Genomic DNA, 16,505 nt, shown 5'->3' with positions numbered 1-16,505 from the left:
TAATGTAAGAGGGCACTTTGTTAACCAGCAGCATAAGGAATACTTTTCCAATGTAATATAAAAAAGGCCATTTCACCATTAATTACCAAATGACTCTCCTTTTCTTCCACATGACATCACTGGTTGTGGGTGATTGTGTAAGCTCCAAGGGGTAGTGCTATGTTATATGCAAGATTGGAATTTAGGTTTTAAAGGAGGGAGTGGGAGAACTGATTTTGCTTAGATATAGCCAGCCATAGACAAGTGGGGTTCTAGCCATCAGTAGAAACCCATGTGTTAATATGTACCCCATGCAAAGCACAATTTCTTTGTAAAACTCAATTACTCATAATAATAATATATCTTGGTTAAACAATGTATTCCAGATCTGTCTGAAGTCTTCAAATGCCTGTTGAGTCATTCATGTCCTTTTCAACTGGCCCCTTTTTCTCCTAGCGGGCCTGTAATGTCTGGGCGCCCCCCCAGGGCTAAGCTTCCTCTTTCATCAAGCCGTTACAAGTCTACCATTCCAGGCTTTAAAGCATTTTCCAGCTGTACCTTGTGGACTAGACACAGGAACAAGGCTGTAAGATGTGTGTTATTGTCAGGGGATTACATAGGCGGAAGATAGACAGAGGCCATGTCCAAATCCTTCCGTGAGAATGAAGCTTTGACATCCCTGTCATTTTGGTAGCACAAGGCAGAATGCAATAAAATGTTCTAAAACATCCAGCCTCACATTGTAAAGTTGAGCCAGAATGAGGACCATAAATAGATTTCCTCCAAAGATAATGTTATTAATGCAGTTGTTTTTGCCACAATAGAGGCTGATTTTAAAACCCATAGAAGCAAAATGAACAGAACTCCTTGTTCTGATGCTGGGACAAAATAGAAGGTCAAAGAGACCTTGCAGGGGAGTTTTTACTAAAGCTGAACTGCAGATTTAAAAGACTTAATATAATGCAATGTTATTATTAAAAACACAATAAAATATTTCACAAAAATATCCTAATTAGACCTAATATCAGCCTTTTGCAGTCCCTGTACAACAAGACTGGAGTGTGAGATGAAGAAGCAGGACAACTGCCAGTTTATGAGCTGGCAAGAAGCATGATGATTTGAGAGACAGAGCGTGCATATTGACACATGAGCTCAGTACTGTGCTACTTCTCTTTTCATTGTTCAGCTAGATGGGTCCAGGATCCCTGATGCTGGAAGATGTACCGAGGGAATAAGTGTGCCTTTTTTAATAGCACCTGTTCACACAAATGCATTGCAAAAAATGTAATTAAATTTCAATTAAATGAAACCTTTCTATAAAATGTATTCTGTGTGGTACTAAACAAGAAATTAAAGTATTACGTGTTTATATTGCCTTTTTATTCACTTTATAGGCCTTCATTTGAAGTTTTCAGCTCAGTTACACGAAGGTCAAGCTTTTGAGCAAAAGTGACAGGGGTTGAGAAAAGTTTTAAAACTAGGAGTGCTTGGGAAATTATATAATATATGTAATAACATAAAGGTAGATAAAATAAATAAGAATAAAAATAACTTTCAATAATTGCGTTTGCAATGCAATATTTGTGAAAAAGGTAAAAACATACTAGCATGTGAATGCAGATTTACTTTTACAGTGAGCCAAATAGTGAACTTCTATTGTTATCTAAAAATGCAGCACCTTACCTAAACCAAAAGATTTCACTAATTTACTTTAATCTGAGTTCTCTGTGATTCCCTACGGCCAGTCCCCATGGGGCCCTGGATGCGGGGTGGATGGGTTGACTTCCTGAAAAATATTCCGTGTTACATCCTTTCTGGAGGTATCAGTTTCAGAACTGAATCTGATTGGTAGTTCTAAGATAAATTTTTTTGTTTGATTAATAAAGTTAAATTGATATCTGGAAGTCAAAGTAGCTTCAGCTTTCCAAAATTTCTGCAAAAATCAGAAGATTTTGGCCTAATTTTGCTATTTTGGTGAAGTGCATTGGAGTTGAGGAGGAAGGGTGAAACCAAAACCAATTATAGTTTAGTTTATTATAGTTTTTAAGATATAATGGGCTTGAAAAGGCTTCTGAGAGTTATGGAGGTCTCCTTCAATTATCCTAGACCTCACCACCATGGGCCTGATTTAATGATTAATGATGAATGATTCCAAGACTAGAAAAGATAGACTCTGGAATGCATTTCTTAAAAATAATTTGCTAATTAATTGGCAATTTTTTCCAATACCGGACCAGATCCATTTCAGATTTGCTGAATCACCTGGGTCCACCCATGTTAGTCTATCTTCTCCCATCTTGGAAAGCTTTAATAAATTAGGCCCCATGTGTAACAAAGGAACCCTCATAAGCTGCATTATTTTATTTTTTTACAAAAAAAAAAAAATCTGCAGTGAAAAGTAAAACATTTAAAGCAGCAGTATACAAATAGCAACTGAAAACAGAAAAAAGATTAACAAGTCACAAAGAATTCTAAATTGAATAAAAAATACACTCTTTAAATAAATGGAAAAGGCTTAGAACTTTTTTTTATAGAAAATTAGAAAATGACCAAAATTGAGATTTCTCACTTCAACAAACTTTTACTGATTGGAAAATTATATTTAAATATTTTAAGCTAAAATTATTTCTGCAAAATTCCTCCACCCTAGTCCAGAGTATTTTCCATGTGTTACAACCATTGTGGATACACAAGATTCACAGTGGACTTCCATGTTTCAGTTGTGGTTTATAGAGCGTGTCATAGTAGTTTAGAAAAATTTATACTGTTCACTTTTTAAGTCTTGATCAGAGCATTGGAATTATCTTCAGATAACCTTTAAAGCCTAAGATTACAAGAGCAGCCTAAGTACCATGAACAATTCATGGGTGGAAGAGAAGTATTGAACCCCGAAGGAAAGACAGAAGTCAGAAAAGTGTATCCAGCCAGGTCAGAGTCAGCAGCATCCCAAAATCATTCATGAATGCAGAGAGAGGAGAATTACAAATTAGTCTTTATTCAGGGATGAAGGTATTTTCCACTTCAATAGAGGAATTTTATTCATTCTCTACCACTGAGGGAGAGCAGAAAATTAATATATATAGTTCTGGAACTCAAAGTACTGAGGCTGTAATGTTTGGGGCTTTAAGAGAAGGCTTTGAAAAGTCCTCACTAACAATGTTACAAAGATGAGCAGCCCTAGGCATGGGGTTTGGAGGGGGTGCCAAGGGACTGGAAACCTTTTTAAATGCATAAATGTCTAAACAGTTTGAAATTGAAACGCCATCAAAAATAGATGTTAGAAATGTATCAGAAGATCCTTTCCTTTGTAGATTGTATAAGCGTGACCTGCATTTGATTTTACAAATTATATAGAAAAAATGTGTTACTTGTTTTTATCCCCTTTAATGTCCACTAACCAGAGATAGTATTGGTTTTATAAATCTTGAGCTAGCTGTGCAAGTAAAGATAATAAAGTAGATACATTTGGTATTAAATACACAATACACATGAATCAGGCTAAGGCATTAAGAATATCAAAGTTTACTTACTGCCAACTTCTACTTGGATTACATCAGATGCTGTTCCTGCCTCATTAGAAGCCACACAAGTGTATTCCCCAGCATCCTCTACTGCCACTTCCTTCAATGTCAGAGTGCCACCATGGGATCCGCTAATAAGGCCTGTTACTTCCTTGTCACCTGAAATAACACCACCAATATAAATTTAGCATTTTTCTATTATACATAATATATAATATATTTTCTATTATCCATAATAGCTACAGAACCTTTTGTCGTGGTACAAGAATAGCATACTCATTATTGTCCCAGAGGGGTGAAATGACAATGGCCACAGATAATGAACATCTTTTAAGTATTTTGTGTATTTTGATGCATGACATCACTTCTGTTACAGTGGTAATGGGAGAATCTGTAGGTATGTGTTGACTTGGAGGATGCCCAAAGCACTCCACCATAGACTTGGGTAAATATACAGGTTCTTCCAAGTCATTTTTTCTGATGAAGGTGAGAAGGAAGTTGGCTAAGTAGCTCCCAGGATGTCAAATCAGATAGTTGAGCATATGTGCTTAGCGTAAGGGCAGCACAAGTACTGAGCAGAAGAAAGTATTGTTTGGTCTTTTGGGAAAAAATGAGCAAGAAGTCATTTGACAAGGTTGTGTAGGGCTTTTCTAACACAAGATGGGTCCTGGTGCTGGTTGCTGGTAGTCAAAGTGATCTTTGGAGAGTTTAGAGCAAAGACTTAAGTAATTTGCCATGTTGAACTGTTCTTCAGTGGAGTGGCTAAGCTAGAGGTATCTGGCAAATAGAAGTAGTGTTTCAAAAGGAAGTGCCACCATTTTTCATCTAGTAACCATTCTTTCAGATTCATGGTTAAGATAACAGTCTTTAACTTAAATACCACTCCAAACAAAGTTGGAGGCCTCTCTGTGTTCTTCTTAGTGGCAGATGTCATCATTGGCAAGACAATCAGCTTACAAAAAATACAGAATTGGCATTATATTCCACAGCTCTGTCAGCATTTCTTTTTGTTACTTAACATTATTCTTTTAAGCAGTAAGTGTTTACTTTGTTATCTGCCTTCCTTAAAATATATCATCACAAGAATCCTGATTGACACCTGGTAAATATTAAAAAGTATAATTGTATATGATGTCATATTCATGTACGTGGCAGAACAAGGGAAGAGCAGAACATGTGTCATTTATCCATCATGTCTGACAGGGTTTATGCTATCTTTGGAGTTTAGAACAGTCCAGAGGAGTGAAACTTTTCTTCAATTTCTGTGTTTAAGACCATACTGGACTGCACAGACTTGTATAGGTTTTATTGTATTCATATTGTAGCACTTCACATTTATATGGCATCACATTGCACACTTTTCACATTTAATATTTATGCACATATGTATTCATATCCATATATGCATACTAAATTACTGCTGTAGCATAAAAAAAAGTTCTTACCTTTATACCATATGACTAGTGGATCAGGGAGCCCTTCAGTTCTACATTCTAATACAGCGTCCTCTCCTACAGGCACTTGCAGTAAAGGCTTTATGGCAGTGATTTTAGGTCGTTCTGCAAAGTACAAATGCCAGTTATTCCAGTATTCCATTTAAAGACCGAAACAACTCAAGATTTCAAAGCTAAATGCTTACCGGTATATATTAGGGTTACTGACTGCTCATCCTTGCCTAAACCATTTGAAGCCACACAACTGTATTTCCCAGAATCCTCCTGGTTTGCATCTCTAATCAGTAGGATGTTACCGTCAATGATTGTGTGCCTATGTTATAATGGAAAACGATATGTAAATGTAAAAAAACACCAAGATTATTTTAGGTAAATGTTACAACAATAACTTAGCATAAGTATTTACTCAAAATAAACTAAAGCTTTCATTATAAAAGGTAAAATACAATCTAGTATACAGTTCGTGAATTGGAAACTGTGGAATAATTTGTAGTATCTCCAACCAATGAGATATTTATTTTCATTTTTTTTTTTGTTTTCTTTATGTAATTGGTGACTGAGTGATATTACATCGCCTCTCTGTGGACTCATCAGACTCCCCAGTTTCCTCCTTTACAATTTAACTTAATTTATATTTTGCTGTGACATACTTGCTGTCATTGTTGAGGAAGGTGTCCCCATGTTTCCAGGAGATCTGAGGTTCAGGGTACCCCGATACATCACACTGGATCCTCACCTCCCCGCCGTGGGACAGTTGGTTGGAACTGGATTCAATCTGTATACGTGGAGGCTCTAAAACACAACAGAAAGATCACAAACATAGGTGTATTTGAATATGATTTATAATATTTAATGCAAACAAACATTAACTTTTTGTAATAGTTTCCATGTCAGGCTGAAATACATGCTTCCCCAGGTGCCTTTCAAGTGATCAGTACAGGTATATGTAAGCATGAAAATTGTAAATAGGAGTTGGAACCGAACTTTCATGTATATTATGTGGAATTATTTCAGCCTGACTTTAGTTGTATTGTAAGATATTCAGTGCAAATATAAAAAGATTGTTTCCCCACATTTTATATTAGCAAAAAAAGAAAAAAAGCAAGTTATTTGCTTTAAATATTTTTAAGATTTCCTTGTGTCTGACTTTAGTAAGAGATGAACTTTTATTCAATGTAATAATTACATTGTTATTCGTTATAACAGATTTGAAATCTTATGTATAAATTAGTCTAAAGCTGCGTACACACGTCAGATTTTTATCGCCTGATAATCGGCATCGGCCAGATATCGGGCGAAAATCTGTCGTGTGTACAGTCGGCGTCGTCCATCGTCCGAACAACCGTCCTGGCGGATCCACGGACGATGAACGACGACCGATCCTAATGAAAGGGAAGGGGGAGAGCGCGCAGCAGAGTGCCGCTCCATCGCTCTCCCCCTCCCCTCTCCATAGAGCAGAACGGTGCTGTATGTACAGCACCGTTCATGCATCGTGCTGTCCCTTGTAGTTGGAAAGGATTGTGAAAGATCCTTTCCAACAACAAAAATTGCACGTGTGTACGCGGCTTTAGTCTGGGTCTACACGGACGTTTAATAAAACACATGTAAACGTTCCTACTGTGCACTTTTAATAGCGTTTTAAAGCTTGCTTTCAAAACGCTGCAAAATGTCTATGTCGCATTTTCCCATGTTTTTACGTTTTCTATTTTGAAATCAATGGAAGCGTTTACCCGTCTTTTTCCCGCATTTTTCAGCTTTAACACAGCAGTTTTATTTTTTAAGCTTTGCAAGCAACTGTAGAATGCTCTAAATCACTGTGTCCGCAGAAAATGGTCATGCACATTTAAACAACTTTTATTGTTGTCACAGGTCATGCAGCTCTCGCTGCATGTGATGACACTTCCAAATCACTTAGGCTGCTCAGCCACTGTCCAGAATTGAAGCAGGCATGCACAGCCTGTATTCACAGGCTCAGCTGTGTTATTCACTGACAGCTGTTCCCCATCACGGACTTGTTTACGGACTTGGAAAATCTGACGAAAAAAAGTGCCGGAACTCTGTTCCAGTGCTTTCAATGAAAAAAGAAGCCCTGGTGCTACCTAATACTATCCCCTGGTTCTACCTTACTATCCCCCCAGGCTTCCTCTAGGCCCTAAATTTCCCAGCAGTGAAATCTTTCGGCCATAATTCTTGACCACCAAGGAACTTTGGAACTTTCTGTGTTCTCTCTCTTCTAAATGTTCCATTTTTTAAAATTATGAAATAAAAATTAAACCAAAAGTTATGGTTTGAGCCCTTATAATGGGCACAAAAGGTGCACAGATATTGAATCCGACCAGAGATCTAAAAAATAGAGTTCCCAAGAGATAGAAAGATGCTGCCCAGAGGTTTATCTCTTAGGCATTTACCAAAATCTATTAGATCAATTTTGGGTGACCTGACCCCGTAAGGTGCCTACATATTTTTATTGTAGATGGCTGGGATTCAAACCTTGGCTACCAGTAAATGGGTTGTCCTACATAGGTGTACATTTGCATTTGACAAACTTGGTTGTCTCAGGGAAAAGCAAACAAGATTGACTAATATAACCAAACCTAGCCAATCAATTGTTTCCTTAAGCAAGATCAGGCAGGAGGTACCAATCCCCTCGCCACTGACTTGTGCCATGGGCAGATTTGTAGTAGTAATAATTAAAGCTCCCTTAGGATAGAAAATTTGGCACACACTCCAAAGCACACCATAAACTAGCTTTGTCAGTCTACAAGCTTATATCAGTGGAGACAAGAGTTAGGGAGTAGAGTTAAAAGATTTGCAATAAACACATGTTTCTTTCCAGGAACTGTTAACTGTTGGCATCTGCCTGCTACCATCAGTTGAAATTGTGACTCTCAGGTCTATGAGCTGCTTCGGAAGAAACTAATTAGCTACTGTCATGCAGAGCAGTTTTATAGATGCTGTTTATACAAGAACCCTAAATAAATCAGCACATATTTATAAATGTCACATAATCCTGAAAAACACAAAGTTCTTACGTTGTACAGAAAGCCAGACGTTGGCTGTTGTGATGCCATGACTGTTACTGGCAGTACACTGGTACCTCCCAGCATCTTCAGGCTGAACATTGTGAATCTGCAGTGATGAGTTGGACAGGATTACCAGGCGCCCCTCCTCTAGTGCCCTGCCACCGTGTTGCCAGGTTAGGTTGTAGCGAACGTCTCCCAGCACGTGGCAGGACAGGATTGCCACTTCACCAAGTGAAACCGTGACATTATGGTGGAGTGAGATTGTAGGAGGAGGATCTGCAAATAGAGAGAGATATTGTAAAAATTCCACAGTCACAGTTCTACTTTATGCACAAAAAAAGCAAGCAATCCAATCGGTTGATTATAAATAAAATTAAAATGTATAAGTGTTCGCTCCCTGTGATGTGTGCATTTATTTTCTTTTTGCATGCTAAATAGCATTTGTTTTTTACAATAACAGAAAATCATCTTATAAATTTTTTAAATACTATGTCATTTTTTTTTTCTGTGCGGTGAACTAAACACATTTCAGCAACCTTTCACCCTAGGTTATGGAGATGAGGAGACGTTTGCCCAAATCAGGAGAGCAGCCATAGGTGATAACACCATTCCTCCATGTATACAGTACAATGAATGTGTTTGAGAGAGTTGTCACCGTAGGATACAAAGTATGGTATAGACAGGATTACCAAGTTAAAATTAAAAAAAAGGTGCATAATAAAAAAAACAATGAAATCAAGTTTTTGATTTTTCATCAAATCATTTATGTTTTAGGATAAAAAAACTCATTATACTGAGCGTTGCTTTCTGTTGACAAAGCCGGATAATTTTATGTTTCATGAGTCCTACCTGCCACGACCACTTGGGTTTGGGCAAAACCTGCTCCAGCATTACTAATGGCCGTGCACTGATAAAGACCCTCATGACGTGCAGAAGCAGATGGGATTTCATACGTGGCATTAGTGGGTTCTCTGGAGATCAGTAAATATTACACATGAGAGTCATCATCACAAAACAGAAATATCAAAGCAAAACACTGTATGGATAAGGAGTGATTCTACTTACGTAAAGAAAAGTTCATCACCCAGTCTCTCCCCATTTTTGGAAAAGCGTACCCTATAGGGGATGTCACTTTGAACTGAGCATTTTACCATCAGGGGCCGTTGGTGAAAGCCTTGAATGTTTGGAGGCATAGACACAGTTGGAACACCTGCCAAAATATAAGAAGACAAGAAAACAGGTTATGATACATGCATTGACTACTACGCATGGTTCTTGTAAAACTGGATCATTCTACAACCATTTTATTTTCAACTCAATCAAGTATACAGAAATCTTATAGATACTTTTTACCCTATCTAGTTGATCACTAAGCAAAATGTGTCTTTATTTAACATTAAATTAGACATTAAATTAAATTAGAGAAATATGGAAATGGAAAATATTACTGCAATCTTTTTCTAAAAAAAAAATCCCCCAAATTTCATATTAGGTATGATTTAAACCAGTTGTCGCCAAACTCTGGCCTTTACCAGAGCCAGATCCGCTGGAGCGGCAGTGCTGCCCCTTTCAGTTGCTACAGCGGCCGGTGTTGATACTTCCGCCGCCGCGGTAAATAGGAAAAGCTCCCTGAGGGTAAATCCCTCTCCTCCGTATGCATTGCAGGGGGAGTTCATGGGGAGTTCCCTGGTTGTGGGCGGAGCCATTGGGGCAGGTCTGGCCTAGTGTGCTCCCGCCCACCTCATAAATGGCTTAGTGCCCATAAAACTTTGCCGACCCCTGATTTAAATTATTTATACATGGGAATGATAAAAAATCGTGTTAAATGTTGTTGTGAAGACATTTTCCCCTAATTTTTTTCATATTCCAGAGCACATTCAGTTACCTTTTTGGAATAGCATATTCCAAATATTCCTAATAACAATGCACTAGGCTTAATTAACATTACAGTGTGGATTCCCCTTTAGAATATACAAAGGGTAACTGAGAGGTCCATTTCCAAGCAAAAGCTTTGGCTGCAACTGCCAAACTGTGTGTGGAGGACCCCCCCTACACACATACACACACTATCTACATGGGCTTTTGTTTGCACCAGAACAGTTTTTCCCCATGCATACTTTGATGGGGGTCAAATGCAGATTATGAAAGTCAACTGCATGTTATGTGCAGCTGTAATGAAATTCACATAAGGCATCTTAAACAAACCTTGAATCCAAGCTCAATCAACAAACAGTCACAACCTACCTTACCTAAATAAAAACTAGTTGAATTTTCATTTACCAACATTTGAAACACACTGAACATATTGCGACCACTGCCATCTGTGATGTGCACTTTACCTGGTTTTATACTAGTGTATGCCACATTGGACAGTCTCTGGAACTGATGCCCATTTTGGTCTGTGCCGTTAACTTTCAAAAAGAAGCTTCCATGGGGTGCCTGGAACAAAGGAACTGTCCAGAGTTGTTTGCTACTCTTAAATGGTAAGCGATGTGCTGGCAGAGAGAAGTGCGAATCTCCTGAAACGCGGAGGAGGTCAAGGTTTGTTACCAAACCCGGTGGAGAGAGGCCAGTGCAGTTTATCAAGGCAGAGATGGGAATGCCTTAAACCAGAAAGAAAAAAGGTCACTCACAATTGATTATTGACATGGTAAGCAATAGAAGAAAAATGGAAAACAAAGTCAGCTATAAAATGTATAAATGAAATGGAGACCACAACAGCAAGATGGGTTCTTTACACCGCTATGTCACAATACCAAAGTAATCAGGATTTCTAGAGAAACTGGTCAGCCAGAGAAAGAAATACATAAAGTACCGTTTGAAGGTTACTCATTTACAGATGTTACCCTCAAAGTTCTAACACATTGATTATATTATGTTAAATAACAGACGCAGTAGAATTTTTTTTATATATGCGTCCACTAAATAATGATAAGCTTGGTAAATTACACCAGAAAACGGGAACATATCATTTTAATTTATTTATAAAAACATTTTCTAAATGCAAAATTAATCTAATGTTTGTCATCTTGATCCTAGGTGTACACAACCCTAACACCAGACAGCAGATTTGTGTTGGTAACCTTTTCTCTGCTACATTCTATAAATACAGACTAGTCGTCTCACCTCACTGCCCCCAGCCTGTGATTGGACCAAAAAGAAACAGAAGCACACAGTAGCTGTACCAGCAAAACCCTGATCAGTTCCCAGAACTCCAGAAGGAGCTCCGGATATGCGGTAGGGGTAAATATGCCTCTTGCTTTTCAATTTTATTTACCGGGATTATATAAATTCATTAGACTGTAGATATAGACCTGCTTAGGCTAGGACCTAAATCACTATGAGAGAAAGTGAAATCGGGGAAGGGTACACCTAGGTAAGGTTGGTATTACCACCTCTGACTTCCTGTCCTGAAGATGACTACTTCCCCAATTTTTATTCTATTGTTACAGGTTTTCAGAGATGAAATCTCCCCAGACAACAATATGAAACATTGCATTACAATGCTGGATGGAAAAAACCCTTCCAATCTAGGGGTGCAGGTGGGAGCCAGTTATTAAATCATTGAAATATTTCCATTGCAGACCAGACTGGTGATCAACCTTGTGCTGAAGCAACTGATGTATGGAGCTTCATTAGTCAAAATAAAATATATTAGTAGCTTATCCAGATCTTAAGAGAGCAAAACATCATTTATTGGCACTTTGATTGTGAAAGAAGAAAACAGCTGGAATTACCTTGAATGGGCCTCTCAATAACTCGTATAGGATCAGTTATGGCGGTTGTAGAAAAAGCTGCACGGAAATCCAGTGTGCTAACCCCGGTGATCCTGACAGTATGTCGCCCAGCACTGCCAATCTAAAAGAGAAGACAAACAACACCTAAGCAACCTCTACCAGTGATTCAAAAAAGAAGTTACACACAGACATTCTTGACTAGTTTCTAAAAACCATCCATGTTACAGCTTGGTAATTGAAATTGTCACCTTCAAAAGATATGAACTGGAGCACAACTATGACAGTCCATGCTGGATGAACCAATAGGTTGGGGACCTTAACCTAAGCACCCTATGGCCAGTATGCAGAGGCTGCTCCATTTATTTGACCATAGATGAGGGCAATAACACATTTAAGCACAACTTGTTAAAAAATAAGACTTCATTCAAATATTAGGGTAGCTGAGTCATATTTTTGAACAAGGTCCTAAATGTCCAACTGCCATAAGTTCAAAAGTCTATAGAGGGATAAATGGAACCACCTAAGCTTTAGGTTGGGTCCCCTTTGCAACATGATGAATATGGCTTTCCTACACTTATATTATGGTGCAATGCATAAAAGCAAAACATTTTTTATTATCCTTGTATAAATGTACTCTGTGTCTTTGGGCAGTAAAAATTATGCTGATGTTAAAACCCAAGTCTTTTAAATACAATTTTCAATGCATTTCTAATAAAACTTCTGGCAGGATTTCAGTGTCCCCACTGTGTCAGTGTCAGAAAAAAGGGGTTTTCTCTTCCTGTTCTATTTAAAACTGGGACAGGAATTTCAAGTGAAAAAAGACATTGACAGCATTAAAATTAAAAATCCAACAGCTTTGGACTATAGCTAGGCTTTATTATATTATTAAAAAAAATAACAAATACTTTTTGTGCTATTAAAAATACATTTTGTAGATCTAGTAAATGCATGGCATTTGCAGTAAAAGTTGTCAATGCTCAAAATCAGCCTTTTCAACCTTTTTTCATTTTTCACACACATGGAGAGATAAGAATTTCCCATAATAAGTTTACCAAGTGCATGCATAAAAAATAAAAAAAAAGGTCAGAACCTCTAGTAAAAGCTTTCTTGAACTTGGGGGAACATGGGAAATCCCTTGAAATAAATTTCTGGTTCTCAGTGTTTTGGCTATATAGAAGAATGTCTACTTCAATCTTCATAAATTCAACTTCAATTCAATAAAATCATAATTTATTCAAACATTACAAATATGATATATATCTATTACATTTCTGATCAATTTACAAACATTGTACATGTCGTCTCAACTTTGACGCATTTCGCTATTCGGCTTTCTCAGGAATTTTTTTGGGACTGACAACACACATCAAAAGATAAATCTCAACTGTTAAAAATTAGGATAATCTTTGGGTCTAGGAGTGGAGATGTTGAATGTATTCAAAGGTTGCTATAGATATCCTCAGTATTTCCAAAATTGTGTTCAGCACCTCAAAGATGTTACAGATGTTTGCAAAGCTAGTCTCCAGAGAGCTGAAGCTGATTAGCGAAACGCATCCAAATTGAGATGACATGTACAATATTTGTGTGATTGTATATTGATGAAAAATGTTATAGACGCATGTCATGTTTTAAATGTTTGAAAAAATTATGATTTTATTGAATTGAAGTTGAATTCATGTAGATGGAAGTTGCTTTCAAAGTCCATATAAGTGAAAAAAACTTATATATGCATGACTATAATTACTTGGATGTGCCACCTATATATCATAATCACCTCAAATGAACATATTCAAATTGCTCAAGGAACCCCTAGCAATCTTTGGAGGAACCCTGGTTGAGAAACTGCTCTAAATATTGGTTGGCAAGTATTGGAAGTTGAAGGTTAAAGTATCGCTCCAAAAACATAAGAAGGATTCACTACCCTAATCAACTACATTAAAATGACATTATATTTATACAACACAGCTCAGTTAGCACCATGTAAATACAGACATCAACATACTGAAAGTAAATGTATACGGTGGAATATTGTATGTCATGGCCGTGAACAAAAGCGCCTTCTAATTCTCAAATCAATCCCAGCTGCTGAACATTTACCATGCTCTAACTAATAAACAAACCTGGGAGATCAGTGAGAATTCTTAGCTGAAATTACAAGAAAAAACAACTAAAATGATAAAGAGGGAAAAAAAAGAACAAAATGAACCATCTACTAGGAAAAATAAATTAATAAATAAAATATATGTCTGCATTGGTGTACCTGGATCAATACGTCCAAAATAAACCACGCATGAATTAAGGATTTATTCAAATTTGACCTTACTGCTAATGGTGTTCCAAAAGGAAATCCACAAAACATTAATCAATTTTTATTAACCTATTCTATGGGTTTCATGTAATTATAGTATGCAGTGTAACTTATGAAATAAAAAATATACTAACTATAAAATTGATAAAAAGTTAAAATGGTTTGTAGTTGTTTAGCTGTTTTTGTTTCCGCCTATATTCCTATTCTTCGATATTATAATAAATACAATAATAAATTATTAGTATACAAGTTCTAAGAAAGAAACTTGATGATTTAGGAAGTTGAGAAGTTGAATATTTTACTATTCTCTTTACTGTGTGTCCCATTGAAAATGACCATGAAGATTAAAAGAAAAGATAGATTTCCTAGCAGAGACTCAAAAGCCTTTACGAAGTCTATCCCCTTCGTACTCAATCCACAAAAAAAATGTATTTACATTTGAATGTTATTTTTAACTTATATTTTTATAGTGCCAACATACTATGCAGCACAAAGTCCACAGTCACTGCTCGCAATGTAATAGATTTACTATAGTCATATGACAATAACACAATCTAAGGACAATTTTATTGTCCAGCCAATTAACCTCCCAGTATGTTTTTTGGCAGACCAAAATCTGTGCCTGAGACCCTAGTGCTGAAGGGGAAGCATACCAACCATTTAACCACCGTGCCAAATATGCACAATTATGATTGTTATTAATGACCACTTTATATAATGTAACACTTTCAATTATGTTTTAGAGGTCCTTTCACTACAGAAGATTGGCCAGGTGTGTGTGAGGCAATAGAATCAAATGAGCTCATCTGTTGGAGGTTTGGCCTCATTAGGGAAACGAGCTGCCTGCCTACAACTTATGAGAGAACTGACAGAGAGAAATGAAATGAAAAGCAAAAAACAATAAACAAAACCACAAACTGAACCTAATTCAGACTTCAAAGAGACCCTTCCTGAGAGAAAGAGAAGCGAGCACATAATGACAGGCTTTTTGGACACGGATATTCAATCTGGGTTGCCCCCTGTGGTGGAGCTGTAAAGTATCCTGCTGTGGGTGAATTCACTTGTATTAGGATTTGAAAGGCTCATTGACCCCTGTTGATAAATGATTTGTTCTGTGCTTTGTTCTTGGCACTGACAGCTCAACACTGTTAGTGTTTGGACCAAACTCTCAACACAAAAAACATAAGTAAATCCTGCAAGTGTCCACATAATATAGAATGCCCTTACCACAAAAGCAGCCTATAACACCTAATTTTACCCTTTTTGGAACATTCCCATATCTTTTACCAGACAGAAATGAAGAAAACATTTCTCAATTTAGGTGGCAGACAGAAGGAAAAATTATAGAAATGTAATACTTTGTTGGTTAAAAGATGAGTACATTTTAATTATAATCTATATGAAAACTTTCAAAAATTGGGAGACTTTATTTCACTGTTTTGGTGAAATACTTTGATGTTATTGGGGAAGTTCAAATAAACTGCACCTATACAGCTTGTTACAGTCCATAGTTGTGGTCGTTAAAATTGTTTAGAAGATTAGTAGTTTAAAGAAAGAAAAAAAATGTTTGTGTTTTTAGTTTAGCTCAAAGGGAAAGGACACTGCATTTCTGGGAAGAACTACATGTATTTTCTGTAATTGCTAAAAATTGGGAGCAAATGGAGCCACCATATCTAATGAATGATAATCTGCAATATTTTCTTGGGATTAGATTTTGGAATTAGATTTCCATTAAGATGTTTTTGGTCAATGTTGGGGGTACAACTGGCTTTAAATGGCTCATTATAATTACAGAAGCACCTTTAAACTGGACCTGTTCTCCCCCCTTCATTATTTCAATGTATATAATTACATGTATATATATAACTAAATCGGTTATACAAAAATGGTCCACTTATTCCTAAACACAGGATATTTAGGGCAATACAAACATAAAACAAAACAGAGACCAGAATATTCTCCATCTGAACTTCTCCAAGTTCTGTCTCTCACTGTGCCCTGGGGTCTACCTAAAAGATGGAACTTTGGTACAATCTATTTTTAAAGCTGAACACCAGCAATGTTCTTCTGGAGAAAGGAAGGGTTTAGGTTTGAATATCCATTAAGTACTTAAGGCTGTCTTTTTTCATTAAAGAACAATTTGAAATCTATTTCCTATTCTGCTGATGTTAATTAAGCTCCGCAGTATCTGCCAAAATTCAAAAAACTGTCCAAGAAAGACTGACCCTTTAAAGTCCTTTCCTAAGGTATTGGACTATTACTAGTGAACAGCTGCTCATGTTGGCATTCTGTGAGTTGAGGGATGACATAGAATTCTCTGCTATAACTGGAAGCCAATGAGAAGGGAAATGTTTTCTTATCAGTTGTAAGCACCCGAACATGACTGCACATGTCTAGACACTTATGTCCTCATTAGACCCCATGCCACTGCTAAGAAGGGAACAAAACAGATTCCATTATCATATTTAAGTTTCATAGAAGGC

At 36.9% G+C, this 16,505-nt stretch overlaps 1 protein-coding gene across 1 annotated transcript in view; it reads right to left on the bottom strand.

Annotated features, from left to right (window-relative positions):
- The window catches only part of HMCN2 (hemicentin 2), a 145,404-nt gene that overhangs the window by 103,089 nt on the left and 25,810 nt on the right, over positions 1-16,505 (bottom strand). Inside the window, exons 7-15 of the mRNA XM_072429590.1 lie at positions 11,715-11,835; positions 10,317-10,580; positions 9,043-9,187; positions 8,827-8,948; positions 7,987-8,253; positions 5,605-5,746; positions 5,140-5,267; positions 4,946-5,059; positions 3,510-3,659 (exon numbers count right to left, since the gene is read on the bottom strand). Coding sequence (XP_072285691.1) covers positions 3,510-3,659; positions 4,946-5,059; positions 5,140-5,267; positions 5,605-5,746; positions 7,987-8,253; positions 8,827-8,948; positions 9,043-9,187; positions 10,317-10,580; positions 11,715-11,835 — 1,453 coding nt within the window. The remainder of the gene's footprint in view (positions 1-3,509; positions 3,660-4,945; positions 5,060-5,139; positions 5,268-5,604; positions 5,747-7,986; positions 8,254-8,826; positions 8,949-9,042; positions 9,188-10,316; positions 10,581-11,714; positions 11,836-16,505) is intronic.

Source organism: Pyxicephalus adspersus, chromosome Z, assembly GCF_032062135.1.
Source record: "Pyxicephalus adspersus chromosome Z, UCB_Pads_2.0, whole genome shotgun sequence".
NCBI classification, from domain to species: Eukaryota; Metazoa; Chordata; class Amphibia; order Anura; family Pyxicephalidae; genus Pyxicephalus; species Pyxicephalus adspersus.
The sequence above is the reverse complement of the archived record's forward strand: the minus strand, read 5'-3'. Positions and strand labels throughout refer to the sequence as shown.